The 15,895-nt window shown below is 43.4% G+C and overlaps 1 protein-coding gene across 4 annotated transcripts in view; it reads left to right on the plus strand.

Annotated features, from left to right (window-relative positions):
- LOC127447714 (dachshund homolog 1-like) overlaps positions 1-15,895 on the plus strand; it is a 209,839-nt gene that overhangs the window by 85,922 nt on the left and 108,022 nt on the right. For all 4 annotated transcript variants that reach the window (XM_051709753.1, XM_051709754.1, XM_051709751.1 and 1 more), the window contains exon 2: positions 2,221-2,336. In XM_051709753.1, the coding sequence (XP_051565713.1) occupies positions 2,221-2,336 (116 nt within the window). The remainder of the gene's footprint in view (positions 1-2,220; positions 2,337-15,895) is intronic.

Genomic DNA, 15,895 nt, shown 5'->3' on the forward strand with positions numbered 1-15,895 from the left:
TAAAAAGGCCTTGGGTCTCAGTAAATGCACTCTTTTCTTTCCTATTGGCCATGCAAATGAGGCCTTGTTTAGTCATTGGAAAAGCAGAGAACAAGACCTTGGGTTAATAAAGGCCTCTTTCAATCATGTTCTGATATGCCATTGTAACAGAAGTGACTTTACATGGACCAAACCAATTTATTAGAAACAGTCTTTGTGAAGGAATATTTTGTAAATGCCTCTTTGGTATTATGCAAGCTCCTGTTTGGCAAAAATTAGAGAGTAAAATGCATGAATAAACAGAACATATCAATTAGGACTGGGCGATATGTAAGAAATATTTTAGTGATAATTGCCTTAAAAAATATTGCGATATCCGGGGGGTTAAAACGTCAACCCCCCTGCAATTCATTTATTGAAACACGAAAAACATAAACAAAAGACATTTCTAACTAAATTAATTTAAACTAAACAAAAAAAGCAATAAAATAACGAAGTGATCAAAAAATCTTATTTAACCACCTCCCCAAATCCAAACATTTACTGCCTCCAATGGCTCCATTTGCATCACGCAAGCATCGGTCAATGACAACAGATTGAAAATTACTAATAGCCTACAGATTAAGAACTAAAGACAGTTATATAAATGTAAAGACAATAATAATCAAAATAAATAAGCCTAATAAATTCCCTTGTGTTCCCAAAATAATGCTGCCAAATGTGTGTTCTTATCGAATTTGTGTTTGTATTGCGTTTTGGTAATACAGTTAATGCTGCCTAAATAAAATAAAATAAAACAAAATTTTAGGGTCAAGGTGAACATGTCTTGTATTACTTTATGATTTAATCCCTTTCGTCTTTGTTTCTATAATACAAAGATGTATATTACTGAACCTGCAGTTTTGCATTCACAATGCATGCAAACCACTTGGAAATAAAGGGACCTAAACTCACAGCACATCCTGAGATGATCAGAGATAATTTGCAGCGCTCGCATAGACAACATTATTCTTGCAAACAGTTTTCAGATGAATGAAAAAGAGAACAAAGAGCGAAAACACTTTATATGTGCTTGTTCCACAAGACAGGCTCGTGCTGCACGCCTCTGAACAAACAGCGAATCAGTCTGTTCTTAAAAATATAAAAAGTGTGTTTCTTCAAGCGCATGTCTTTGTGACTAACAGCATTTCTTGTAATGTGTCACTTCGAGACATCTTACAGGTCGCCCACCTGTTGCGGATAGATGAGCAAAATTACCCACGCATGAAATACATTTGGACGAGGAGCTTGTGAACTGGATTCAACCTTGTCGCACTTTGCGGGTTGCGGGTGCTAGTTTCACACCCTAGCCACTGTTTAATATATTTGGCAACTTCCCAGGTCCATGGTTCCCCATTTCCCGATACTGTCGATCATCATCTGTTCGCAGTCGGCATCAGGATCTTTGTAAGTCATCGTCGATATCCGATTACATCGACATATTGCCCAGCCATATTAGCAATGTGCAAAAAATATTTGACAATCAGCTCGAAGGGGCATTTTTTCCTCCATAAGCCTTGCACTGTTATGTCATTAATCATTCTGTGATCTTGGTCACTCATTTAAAGTAATAAAAATTTCCATCATAAGCGCGCAACAGGTCTGAGTCACTCAGTCACAACAGCTACCTGAAAAGGCTCCTATTAAATCAAGCAAGCAGAACAATTTCTAAGGCAGCCATTGCCTTTTAATTTCCTGAAGAACGTTAGAATATCATTCATTACGAGAACACATATTTGGTTTTTAAAAGTCTCATAAATCAATAGTGGCCTGACTGCAATAATTATAGCAAGTTAACATGTCATTTCCAGGCTGAAAGCATGGCCGGATTTTAGCATATGCAAATGAGATAATTCAAAAAGTGTAGGGATATTAATATGGAGGGGCAGGTAACGAAGTACCGGCTATGAATTATGCATAAAAAAGTGGTTGATCTTCAATAAAGGAAATTAATTCACTGCGTAATCTAATTAGTTATGGAAGCCTATTGCGTTTGTTGAGCAGCAGAAACAACTGTCCTTGAAAAGGAATTTATTTACAGTACATGTTAGCTCTTTGAAGTGGAATTGCATTCTGGAGCAGTCCGAATGTTAACGGCAACCTCTGTCTCTCACCCCTCCTCTCTCCATCTCTCCTCTCCACTTCCTCTCTGTTCTCCTCAACCTCTACATCCCGCTTTCTGCCACTTCACTTCTGTTTTAGCTCAAGACCCGGGAGGCCTCCAAAACGGACCCAGAGTGTGACATCGCCGGAGAACCCGCACATCATGCCGCATTCTGTGCCGGGCCTTATGTCGCCAGGAATCATTCCCCCAACAGGTAACACGTGGGCCTCCCGCTGCACCCCAGTCCTTTTCACAGCGGCCTGCTGCCCATCCCTTAAATGGCACACTGCAAAATCTGACAGCACTAACCCAAACTACCAGCCAGAACCATTGGCCCCCTACCTTTCCAGCAGCACCCCCCTGAAACCAAAGCTTCAGAATAAATTGGAGTGGAAATTTCTTTTTTCCCAGATTTCTACAGCGGATGCTGCATTCTGCCTTGAGGAGATTTTAATTAGACTGATTAAATCCACTTCACTGCTATGTGTATGATTGGCTGTTGGGATGTTAAAGTAAGCTTATCACCACAAGAATCAACAACAACATTTGTGCATTTAGTTCGACTAGAGCAAGTCTTCTGCTTTTGTTCTATTTACGGCTGGTTTTCATTTAATCGACTTTGAAGTCGCTCGCAAGAAAGTGTCCTGATTTACATATTGTGCTCTCAGTTGTTCTCCCATCTTTTAATAATACACAGTCATTGAGGGGCCTGGGTAGCTCAACGAGTATTGACGCTGACTACCACCCCTGGAGTCGCGAGTTCGAACCCAGGGGGTGCTGAGTGACTCCAGTCAGGTCTCCTAAGCAACCAAATTGGCCCGGTTGCTAGGGATGGTAGAGTCACATGGGGTAACCTCCTCGTGGTCGCTATAATGTGTGGTTCTCGCTCTCGGTGGGGTGTGTGGTGAGTTGTGCGTGGATGCCGCAGAGAACAGCGTGGGCCTCCACACGCGCTATGTCACTGTGGTAACGTTCTCAACAAGCCACATGATAAGATGCACGGATTGACGGTCTCAGACGCAGAGGCAACTGAGATTCGTCCTCCGCCACCCGGATTGAGGTGAGTCACTATGCCACCATGAGGACTTAGAGCGCATTGGGAATTGGGCATTCCAAATTGGGGAGAAATAAAATAAAATACACAGTCATTAGGTTAACAGCTAACTCCTTGTTAAAGATCTCTTGCGTACTGTTCAACAATTATTGAACATAAAGTTTCTGTATTATTGTTATTTTTACACTATACAATATCTTACGTATAAGATTAATTATCATGGTGCTATACACAAGCAACCATGCTTATGGGTTCTTCAGTTTTAGATATAGATTTGATTAATCACTATCCATTAATCATAATATTATGTTTGTTAATGTTAATAAAAGCTATTTATAAATTTATATCAATGGTTTAAAGTGAAGAAATATACTTTCCCTATCTGTCACTCACTCAACGTTGTGTCGATGTAGTGACACTAGGGGTCACTCTTGGGAGCCCGAGACACCTCTGGTCTTTGATAAAAGGCCAATAAAAATTGGCGAGTGGTATTTGCATACCACTCCCCCGGACATACGGATATAAAAGGAGCTGGTATGCAACCACTCATTCAGATTTTCTCTTCGGAGCTGAACGGTCGATGCTCACTGAGCTGAATTCCCACAGCTGTTCATTCACCTCTGCTGGATTTGACGCCGCATTTCAGTGGCTTCTCCCTCCTCTGCACTGGTGCACTGCTGAGAACGCCCCTGGGTGCTTCGGCAGAAGTAAAAGAGTATATTTCTCTAAAAGAGTGTATTTCTCTAAAAGAGCGGCACACACGGAATGTCTTTTTAAAGACGCATCTTTTTAAAGATGCCTTTCCATTTGTGTGTTATTCCTGGTTACGGTCGTTATCTCTCGACCTCTGATGGCCACGATCACTGTCTTTCGTGTCTGGTCGCTGCTCACACGGAGACAATGTTCGTGGATGGGTCATGTACTCATTGTGAGAACATGTCCATGGCAACGATGTGGTCGCGGCTTACCTTCGTAAGAAAGCAAGCCACCCCAGAGGCTCCCCGCCTCGGTCCTTCTACCCACAGGTATGAGGCCAGCGCAGCTAGCACTGGGGGTGATTTGGGGACCCCAATGGGACCACCTCCGCCGGGTATCCCCCCACGGACGTCCCATTCCCCAGCACGCTTGTCTGCCCCGATCGGTCTTCCGGATGAGTCCGCCGGCTCGTCTCACGGCGAGTTCGAACTCTTATTTGGAGCCCGCGAAGGTGATAAGCTCTCAAACGCAGCATCGGAGAGCGGGCTCATCTAGTTGGACGCGGAAGCCTCAGCTGGGCTCCTCCCTTCAGGTGCGGTCGCCCAGTTACAGGCTGACGCGGAGATGACAACATGCTTTCCCGGGCAGCTGTGAGCGCCGGGCTAGAATGGAACCCTCCGCTCTCCCCGAACCCTCGCGGCTCGATGATTGGTTCCTGGGCTCGCGGCACACAGCTGGCCCCCTGGATTTCGCAAATATGCATTTCCTCCAGTGAGCCTACTTGCACAGACCCTGTGCAAGGTCAGGGAGGACGAGGAGCAGGTCATCCTGGTAGCACCCTACTGGCCCACCCAGATGTGGTTCTCGGACCTCACGCTCCTCGCAACAGCACACCCCCCCCCCCGGCAAATTTCCCTGAGGAAGGACCTTCTTTCTCAGGGACGGGGCACCATCTGGCACCCACGACCAGACCTCTGGAATCTCCATGTCTGGCCCCTGAACGGGACGCGGAAGACTTAAGCGGTCTACCACCTGCGGTGGTAGACACGATCACTCAGGCTAGGGCCCCCTCTATGAGGCACCTGTATGCCTTTAAGTGGCGTCTGTTCGCTAATTGGTGTTCTTCCCGACGCGAAGACCCCCAGAGACGCGCAGTCGGATCGGTGCTTTCCTTCCTGCAGGAGAGGTTGGAAGGGCGGCTTTCCCCCTCCACCTTGAAGGTGTATGTAGCCGCTATAGCAGCACACCACGACACAGTGGACGGTAAGTCCTTAGGGAAGCATGACCTGATCATCAGGTTCCTGAGAGGCGCCAGGAGGTTGAATTCCTTCAGACCTCGCCTCGTTCCCTCATGGGACCTCTCTGTAGTTCTTCAGGGTCAACAGAGAGCCCCCTTTGAGCCCTTGCAGTCAGCTGAGCTTAAGGCACTCTCTTTGAAGACTGACCTCCTGACTGCGCTCACTTCCATCAAGAGGGTAGGAGACCTGCAAGCGTTCTCTGTCAGTGAAACTTCGGTCCGGGCTACTCTCACATGATCCTGAGACCCCGACCGGGCTATGTGCCCAAGGTTCCTATGACCCCTTTTAGGGATCAGGTGGTGAACCTGCAAGCACTGCCCTAGGAGGAAGCAGACCCAGCCCTGACGTTGCTGTGTCCTGTGCGCGCTTTACGCATCTATTTGGATCGCACGCAGAGTTTTAGAGTCTCTGAGCAGCTCTTTGTCTGCTTTGGTGGACAGCGGAAAGGAAGCGCTGTCTCCAAGCAGAGGATCGCCCACTGGCTCATTGTCGCCATAACTATGGCATATCACGCCCAGGACGTGCTGCCCCCGGTAGGGCTATGGGCCCATTCTACCAGGGGTGTCGCGGCCTCCTGGGCCTTGACCAGTGGCGCCTCTCTAACAGACATTTGCAGAGCAGCGGGCTGGGCAACACCCAACACCATTGGCCTTTTATCAAAGACCAGAGGTGTCTCAGTTTCCGAAGAGTGACCCCTAGTGTCACTACATCGACACAACGTCTCATTCCCTCCATCAGGGAACGGAGGTTACGCAAGTAACCAGGATGTTTTTTTGGTAACATTTTATCCACCTTGATTTGCAACGTGGAAGTAAGGAAGCAGCTGCATTTTCAGCAAAAGTAACAAAGTTCTGCTCTCATTGACTGCAATATAAATAACTAGAAGGATAATAAGAGCAGAATTTAGTGATATATGGGCTTATAAGCTATCACACAACCACAGGATGTACAGTAGGGCTGAGCGATATGTAAAAAAATATTTTAGTGATAATTGCCTTTAAAAATAGCGCAATATCTGATTACATCATCAACCCCCCTGCGGAGGGCTGTGAATATTTTTACTTTATTGATTTTGCTTTAAAAATGTAATTAATTTATTGAAACATGAAAAACATAAACAAAATACATTTCTAAATTCAAATAATAATAAATAAATAAAATGACAAAGTGATAAAAAAGAAAAATCTTATTTAACCACCTCCCCAAATCCAAACATTTGCCATCACGTAAGTATCGGTCAATGACACCAGGTGGAAAATTACTATTAGCCTACAGATTAAGAACTAAAGACAATTATAAATGTAAAGACAATAATAATCAAAATAAATAAGCCTAATAAATTCCCATGTGTTTCCAAAATAATGCTGCCAAATGTGTGTTCTTATAAAATTTGTGTTTGTATTGCGTTTTGGTAATACAGTTAATGCTGCCTAAAGAAAAGAAAAGAAAACAACATTTTAGGTTCAAGGTGAACGTGTCTTGTATTACTTTATGATTGAATCACTTTTGTCTTTGTTTCTTTAATACAAAGATATATATTACTGAACCTGCAGTGTTGCCTTCACAATGCATGCAAACCGCGTCGAAATAAAGCGAACTAAACTCACAGCACCTCCCGGGATGATCAGAGTTAATTTGCAGCATTCTCATAGATTATATTTTTCTTGCAAACAGTTTTCAGACGAATGAAACAGAGAACAAAGAGTGAAAACACTTTATATGCGCTTGTTCCATGAGACAGGCTCATGCTGCACGCCTCTGAACAAACAACGAATCAGATTTTTGCCTGTTCTTAAAAATATAAAAAGTGTGTTTTTTCAAGCGTGTGTCTTTGTGACTAACAGCATTTCTTGTCATGTGTCACTCCGAGACATCTTACAGGTCGCCTGCCTGTTGCGGGTAGATGAGCAAAATTACCCACGCATGAAATACATTTGGATGAGTAGCTTGTGGACTGGATACAGCCTCGTCACATTTTGCGGGTGGTGGGTGCTAGTTTCACACCCTGGCAACTGTTTAATATATTTGGCGACTTCCCAGATCCATGGTTTTGCCATTTCCTGATATTGTCCATCATTGTCTGTTCGCAATCGGCATCGGGATCTTTGTAGACATCATCGATATCCGATTACATCATCCTATCGCCCAGCCCTAATGTACAGCCCTAAAGTGTGTTGTATTGAAGAGACAATAATAAAATCTGCTTATTACTTTACTGAGAGCGTGACGATGCCATGTTTCTGGTCTCCATGTAAATCTCCATTCATATTTTTATCTGCGAAACCTCCGAAGATGTCTTTATTTATTTATTTCCAAAGCGATGTTTCATAAGCCATGCTGAATGCAAGATCTGTGAGTCTATATACACTGTGAAGAAAGTGGGAATGTTCTGTAACAAGAAATGAGAGAATAATGCATTTATTATTTTGCCAAAAATAAACAAGATGAAGCTTTGGTGCAAAGAAAGTTGAAGCAGCATTTTCCCAGCGGCTTTGTGCTCTCTCCTGGTTGTGTAAAGTTTGTCGAAGCTGTTACAGATGGAGCGGAGTGTTTCAACGCCTGATCTCTCATTCATTCTGCCTGTGCTACAGCGTGTGATTAAACGGTTGCAAAATGCGATAAATGGTAAACATTTATGCTTTACAAACCAAGGCATTCATGAAAATAATAATAAATGATAATAATATGATCACATGTATCACCAGCCTACTATATAAAGCAGTATAAATTAGTCTTTTTGTATAGCGGAAAATGGCTAGAAGTGGCTTATACCGGAAGAGGTCAACATTCAAGGTTGATAATGGCAGTCATGCTGAAAAATAAGGTGGATAATAAGATTCCTTTTGTTAACATTAGTAAATGCATTAAGTATAATGAACAAAAAAATTAACAATACATTTTTTTACAGCTCTGTAGTTCCATTCAATGCAAGTGAATGGGTGCCAAAATTTTCAAGCTACATAATCCATATAAGGTTAAAATAAAAGAACTCCAGACGACTCCTGTGGTTAAATCAATGTCTTCTGAAGTGATATGATAGGTGTGGGTGAGTAACAGATCAATATTTAAGTCATTTTTTATACTATAAATTCTCCTCCCTGCTCAGTCAATCTCCACTTCAGTTTCACTTTCCCATTCTTCTTCTTCTGTTTTTTGGTGATTCACAGTCTTAATGCATATCACCCCCTACTGGGCAGAGAGGAGAATTTATGATAAAAATTACTTAAGTATTGATCTGTTTCTCACCCACACCTATCATATCGTGTCTGAACACATGGATTTAACCACTGGAGTCATATGGATTACATTTATGCTCCCTTTATGTGGAATTTGAAGCTTCAAAATTTTGGCACAGACCTACAGAGTTGAAATATTCTTTTAAAAATCTTAATTTGTGTTCTGTAGTCGAAAGAAAGTCATACACATCTGGGATGCCAGGAGGGTGATAAATCATAAGAGAATTTTCATTTTTGGGTGAATTATCCCTTTAATAACCACTTTTTTTTCTTTTTTTTATTTATTTATTTAGATACATCTTACATTTAAAATAATTGCAAGGATGTATTTCATTAGTATTGCATAATTTGCATCATTTTATTAGCATATTCTTTCACAAATTGGTACCAAAGCAATGGTAGTTAGACAGGACCCATTAGATAATCAGTGGTCCTGTATTTGGCCTAGTATTTGTCGCAGCAGTTTTGCTTTAGAAGTTCAAATCAGCTGTTTGTGACTTTTTAATCTTATTTCCTTTGGCATTTTTTTGTTGTTGTTAGCTGTTAGAACCGCAAACCTCAATAAATTTATTAATTTATTTCTTATTTCTAACAGACATTTTTGAATTTTCTTTCTTTTGTAATCTCAACATGCAAGTGTAGCATTCTCTCTCTATGAAGGAATACAGTGTTTCATTTGAAATTCAAATTATGCAATAGAACTGGTAATGTTGAACAATGGGGCTGAAGCATTATTAAGGCTTTCAGCTTTGGAAACTGGGGCCAGCTGCCCCCTTCATGTTTGAATGAGGTCATCCTATCAGTGTCTTGTTTAGAAGTAGGAACTCAAAGGCCATGCAGTGCAGGATGAGAGCCCAGGATGATAGTGTACTCTTATTTAGTCCCGAACAACCATGACAAAAACCCTTTGATATCCAGGCCTTTAAACCTTAAGAGATGCTCTGATCTTGACATTTTGTTTTCTGACTTCTGAAGAAAAGTAACATTTTATACAATCAAGTTTGTAAGGGTCTTTGGTTGTTTGAGGGACTGGTGAACAATGAGTAGTGAGATTTGATCGCATTCGGTTTTGATGGATCCTTGTCATTTTGGACAACACCAGAATTGGGAGGGCAAATGTAAACGACAACCAGCATCAAGTCCTCTTCGTTATTTTGTTCATGTAAATTCATCATAAATTAATACATTTATAATGTTGCCAAATGTTCAGGACCTTTATGCACTTCACTATGCTAATGCAACACTATTACACTAAAATAGGGCCGTTAAACTGTTAAAAATATCACTGTCAGTCTCAGTCTCCTGTCCTCTTTAAGTCAATATTTACTGATATTTTTTCTCTTTTCCGATGCTCTGAAATCTCATTCATGTTTGGGTCAGATTTTTTTGGTAAAAAGGTACGGTTTTTGTTCTCATGGGCCCTATTTTAAGAGTGCTAGCGCTAAGCGCAGCACTATGCTGTAAGTCATAAGCGCAAAGTCAATGGGCATGGCCATGAATTTATTTTTGTTATTTTTTTGTGTGTGTAGACATGCGTCTAGGTGTGAGTGGGTTTGCAGAAATTGTGCCCGTAAAGCTCTAATGAGCTGGGTCAAGTGCAATTTCTTCTGCGGTTATTGCACTATCTGTGTCCTATTATATAGTCCATTAGCCTTAAAAATTTTATTCATTTTTGAAAACATGAAAAACTTAAACCAAAAATATTTCAAAGTACACTTAAAACAAAAATATAATCAAACTAACGAAGTGGTCTAAAAATCGTACATAACGACTTCCCCAAATATAAACATTACTCTTCCACCAGCCTCTTCTGCAGTGACTTAAAAATCACTCTTCGACAACAGGTGGAAAAAGACTAATACAAATTAGATCATGAATACAATTGTAAATCTAAACATGATAATAGTAATAATAATAATTAAAAAAATAAAAACCTGAAAGATTTTAACACAAATCTCATAAATATTTGTTTCATAAAACAGCTACACAGTAATTGTCAGGTAAAATATTTGATTATCCAATATATTTTCAGAGTTTGGACATTATTACCAGCACATTGCACTTTATTACCAGCTGCTGGTGGAATCTCCAAACTGCAAAAGCAGGAACTTAGTTTCAATGTTGGGGTAATGTGTTACAAGTAATGTGCGTGATGTAATCAGATTACTTTTTTTGAGTAACGAGTAAAGTAACGCAATATATTTGTATTTTAGACCATAATATCGGAGTTACTTTTAAATAAAGTAATGCATTGCTTTTGTACACCTCTACTTTCCTTGTATTGCGTGGAATCAGGAGTAAAAGTGTGCAATCTTCGGGGAGGAAACGTAGTGCATAATGGGCATTGTAGTTCTATAGAGTGTGAGGCCAGAGACTATTTAGCAGAGACAAGTCACTTCTATTTAAATGAATGGGAAAAATTGGAACGCCCAACCAAGAAGCTCTTGTACCCAACAGTCAATGGATGTAGAAAGGAAGTCCCACCTTGCAGGTAAAAGAGCCAATCACCTTTAAGATACAGACATCGCCTGTCAATCAACTCGCTAACACGCATGCACGTTAGATATACAAGCAGGGAAAATTGCATTTTTTTAGCATGATATGAGGTCAATATTCGGTTGAGTGAAACAAGATTGATTCATGTATCAATACACACTGCATTAAAAAAATCTAAAGTAACGTAATGCTTTACTTTCCATAAAAATAAATGTTTTAATTAATTAAGTTACTATTTTAAGGAGTAACGCAATATTCTAAAGAGTTACTTTTAAAAGTAACGTTACCCAACACTGCTTAGTTTAGACTTGTGCTGAAAACAGACGTGCTACTGAAACGTTTTTAGCGCTGTGACCTATTTTTCAGGATAATAGCAAATTGTGCTTTCCGCCACTTCAGTAAAATACAATACACCCACAGTTTGTGTGCAAACACCCACAGATAGTGCAAACACTCCCATCCATGGCCACTTGTGTTGGCACAAAAATTACCCTTAGAATTAGCGCTCTTACAAAAATTGGATAAGATGTAGTGCATGGTCACTAAAACAGAGCCTCGGGTGTTATTTAATAGAGACTGAGATTTGAGAGCCTTTTCAGTTTTTTCATGAATAATGACTTAAATTTGGGTCTCCTGGCTTCAATGATAGGTCAAGTATGCACACACAAGACAAAGCTAGCAGAAGCTTAACACTAGCAAAACTAGAACTACATTTGACAGAAAAAAGACAGAAATAGAAAGGTTATGGGTTCATATTATAACATTGTTTTATTATTTATACCAAACAAGGTATAAATACTTATTTAATGCACTTAAACACTTGTTTTGCAGCAAAGCAGGAAATTACATCAGAATATCCATCAGTCTGTTGTTAGGTGGTCACACTCACAATCAACTGGAAATGCTGCTAGAATGGGAGAATCGACACAAAAGAGGTTAATGAAACATGTAGCCCTTCACACAGATGCAAGATTACACTGTCATAAACAGATCAGTCAACCTTAGGTGACTGTCCTCACTCTAAGTACCAGTAGCTTAGTGTCTTATATAATTGATGTGCAATATTTGGCTCTAATACAGATGGAACAATCCAGATATAATTAGTTCATCCAGTCCTTGTTGGCACAACCTCGACTTTGTGTGTGCAATCAGCTCTCAATAATCACTGAAACAGAGCTCATCTCTGCAAGCATACTAAGTAAATAGAGTGAAATTTGGCCTCGGACTCTATTAGGAGCCCTAAACGTTAAGTCAGTAGATAAGCACAAGCTTACCATCAGCATGGCTAAGTCACTCTTTGTGTACTGATGTGAAGTTAATCTGATCTTAATTTAATTACGCTATTAGTGAAGGTGGCACATACATTCTTCATTTGTTATAAGAATGTTCTGACATTGAGCAGATATGGGGCAGTCCACATGTTAATTAATAATAAACATTCTGACAATATTCAGAGGCATGACAGCGTTAAGCCAGTCTACTGCTGGTTCCTTTGCATATTAATAGATCCTTCATTATTATTTAATATGACAGCTGCTCCAAGGGCTACGGTCAGACCCCATCTCTATTGTTTTCTGTTTTGTGCACATTGTGACAGTACCATGCAATTCTTATTTGTCGGACAGAGTCCCCGCCCCTTGCAGCATCTTCCACCTGCCTGATCCTACTGTCTCTCAGGCTCAGCTGTTTATATATGACCAAAAAGATTCACGTCTGTGTGAAAACAGACATGGGTGTCTGAATCTGAAGGTGACTTTCAAAAGGCAAAATGTTGCAAACTGATACTGGTGCTTAGAATATTAATGAATGCTAATTGAGGATGGAATGGGATGCTCATTGGAACGTCCAGACATGCGAGGGTGCAACAAGCGGACATGTTACTGATATGAACACTGTTGTAGTTAAGATGGATCGTATTTGTGATTTAGCAAAAAAATGAACATGGCTTAAATGAGATCTTGAAGGGATAGTTCACCCAAAAATGAAAATTATCTTATAATTTACTCACACTCATGCCATCCCAGATGTGTATGACTTTCTTTCTTCAGCAGAACACAAACAAAGATTTTTAGAGGAATATCTCAGCTCTGTAGGTCCATAAAATGCAAGTGAATGGTGATCAGACCTTTGTAGCTCCAAAAATCACATAAAGGAAACGTCATGGTTACTTGTGTAACCTCCGTTCCCTGATGGAGGGAACAAGATGTTGTGTCGATGTAGTGGCACTAGGGGTCACTCTTGGGAGCCCGAGACACCTCTGGTCTTTGAAAAAAGGCCAATGAAAATTGGCGAGTGGTATTTGCATGTCACTCCCCCGGACATACGGGTATAAAAGGAGCTGGTATGCAACCACTCATTCAGGTTTTATGCTGAGGAGCCGATATAAGGTCCGGCCATTTCAGCGGGTAGTTCAGCATTGTGGCAGGAGGGACACAACGTATCATTCCCTCCATCAGGGAACGGAGGTTACACAAGTAACCATGACGTTCCCTATCTGTCACTCACTCGACGTTGTGTCGATGTAGTGACATTAGGGGTCCCTATACGATACGCCACAATTGGCTGAACTGTGTTACGTGAACTGGCGGTGTGTGGTGGGCAGACTACTCTGTGCCTCATAGCCAGCACACCAGGTCAACACGTAACCTCCCCCAACATAGTTATGAGTGTCGAACGGCCCTTTGGGGACAAGTTGACTACCCAAGAGATAGAGACAGGCTTAACCCAGCCGTGGCCTCTTTTCCCCTTCTCTTTTTTCCACTCCCTAGAAAAGAAGGGGAATTATCCGACTGGCCACCAGGTAGAGTCGGGGGGTGTCCCTCCCAAGGGGAAGACATCACGGAGACCACACCTCGCCCAAAGAGAGGGGGGGATATTTAAGTGGAAGAATACATCACATGGTCTTTCCAACCATGTGGAGAGTCTTCAAGGTAGATCCTAACCAACGGGGGAGGAGTTACTACAAACATGGAGACTGGGGCAGAGGGGCTCTGCCCAAGGAAGACGCAGTTTGCCAACAGGGAAACAAATTAGCGGAAGATATATATCGCATGGGGTTAGCCTTACAGGGAACCGCCACATGCGGAGCACCTACCCCAGAACAGGACTCTTAGTTAGCATGTGTACTGGGCCAGCAGCGAGTCTCTCCGAAAACTCGACTGCCACAGGGCTCGGAGGAAGTCAACCAGGGAACAAAGTTTGTGAACACTACTGGGAATTAATGGCGCACGTCTTCAGCTCAAAAGTAGGTGAAAGACGCTATGTGCAAGTGATACACCCGGCTGGCTATCCCGGGCTTATCCGCTTGTATTGCTTGCCACTACCTGGGACGAAACCGGTTCCACCCGGAGGTTGTAGAAACTTGCAAAGGTGTTGGGTGTTTCCCAGCCCACTGCTCTGCAAATGTCTTTTAGAGAGGCACCCCTGGTCAGGGCCCAGGAAGCCGCTACACCCCTGGTAGAATGGGCTTGTGGCCCTACCGGGGGCAGCATATCCTGGGCATGATATGCTATAGTTATGGCGTCAATGAGCCAGTGTGAGTGTGGAGCCAGTGCTGAAGCGGCCTCATATGCATCAACCCGAGCGGGGTGGTCACCGCCGAGGATGCCATATGCCCCAGGAGCCTCTGAAAAAGTTTCAGTGGAACCGCTGTCTTCTGTTTGAACACCTTCAAACAGGCCAGCACCGACTGGGCATGCTCGTTCATAAGGCGCGCCGTCAAGGAGACTGAGTCCAACTCCAAACCGAGAAAAGAGATGTTCTGAACCGGGAGGAGCTTGCTCTTTTCCCAGTTGACCTGAAGCCCTAGTCGGCTGAGGTGTGAGAGCACCAGGACCCTGTGTGCGCACAACATGTCTCGAGAGTGAGCTAGGATTAGCCAGTCGTCGAGATAGTTGAGAATGCGAATGCCCACCTCCCTTAACGGGGTAAGGATTAAATAAAGACTGGCCGCAACCCACCACCTTTTTTCGGTACGATGAGGTAGGGGCTGTAACACAGCTGGGCACTCAGGGGCGGAAAGGCCACCGCTGGAGCGCCAATCCTGCAAGAAAAAACCCGTGGACGGTAGTCGTGGTGACGACCGTGCACACTGGGGATGTGACCCAGGGAGGAAGGAAACCGCTCTTTTGCTGAACTGTTGGGTACCGCAGCCACTTGGGCATGCGCTGAAATCAAACAAAAAGGCAACAAAAGATTTTCCGCCCGGCCCTCCACCGGGGGATGGAGTGGTCCTCTTACCAGCTCCAGGTGAGTGGGTTCCTTCGTCCCTGGGTCGCCCATCTCAGGGGCACTTTGACGAACTCCGGGGGTTCTTAGGCGCCGACTGTGAGACGGGTGGCGTCTGCTTCCTGCGCAGGGGGACGCCCTTGGCGACGAGCAGACGGGGTGCGGGATCTTGAACCGCGCCGGGGCAGGATGTGCCGGATTGCCTTCGTCTGCTGCTTCACCGCCGAGAACTGCTTGGCAAAGTCCTCAACGGTGTCACCGAATAGGCCAGCCTGGGAAATGGGGGTAGCAAGAAACCGTGTCTTGTCGGCCTCACCCATCTCAACCAGGTTGAGCCAAATGTGGCGCTCCTGGACCACTAGTGTGGCCATCGTCTGCCCGAGAGACCGTGCCGTGACCTTCGTTGCTCGGAGAGCGAGGTCAGTCGCCAAGCGCAGTTCCTGCATCAAATCTGGGGCGGAACTACCCTTGTGCAGTTCTTTCAATGCCTTGGCCTGGTGGACCTGCAGGAGAGCCATGGCGTGCAGGGCAGAGGCGGCTTGTCCAGCAGCACTGTAGGCTTTAGCTGTCAGGGACGACGTGAGCCTACAGTGCTTGGACGGGAGCCTAGGGCGTCCGTGCCAGTTGGCGGCGCTCTGCGGGCATAGGTGCAGCGCGAATCGCACCAGGGGAATCGCCTAATAGCCCCTGGCCGCCCCGCCATCGAGGGTAGTGAGAGTGGGGGAACTGTGGAATCGGGGCCGGGCAGTAAAAGGTGCCTCCCACG

Source organism: Myxocyprinus asiaticus, chromosome 11 (genome assembly GCF_019703515.2).
Source record: "Myxocyprinus asiaticus isolate MX2 ecotype Aquarium Trade chromosome 11, UBuf_Myxa_2, whole genome shotgun sequence".
Lineage (NCBI taxonomy): Eukaryota > Metazoa > Chordata > Actinopteri > Cypriniformes > Catostomidae > Myxocyprinus > Myxocyprinus asiaticus.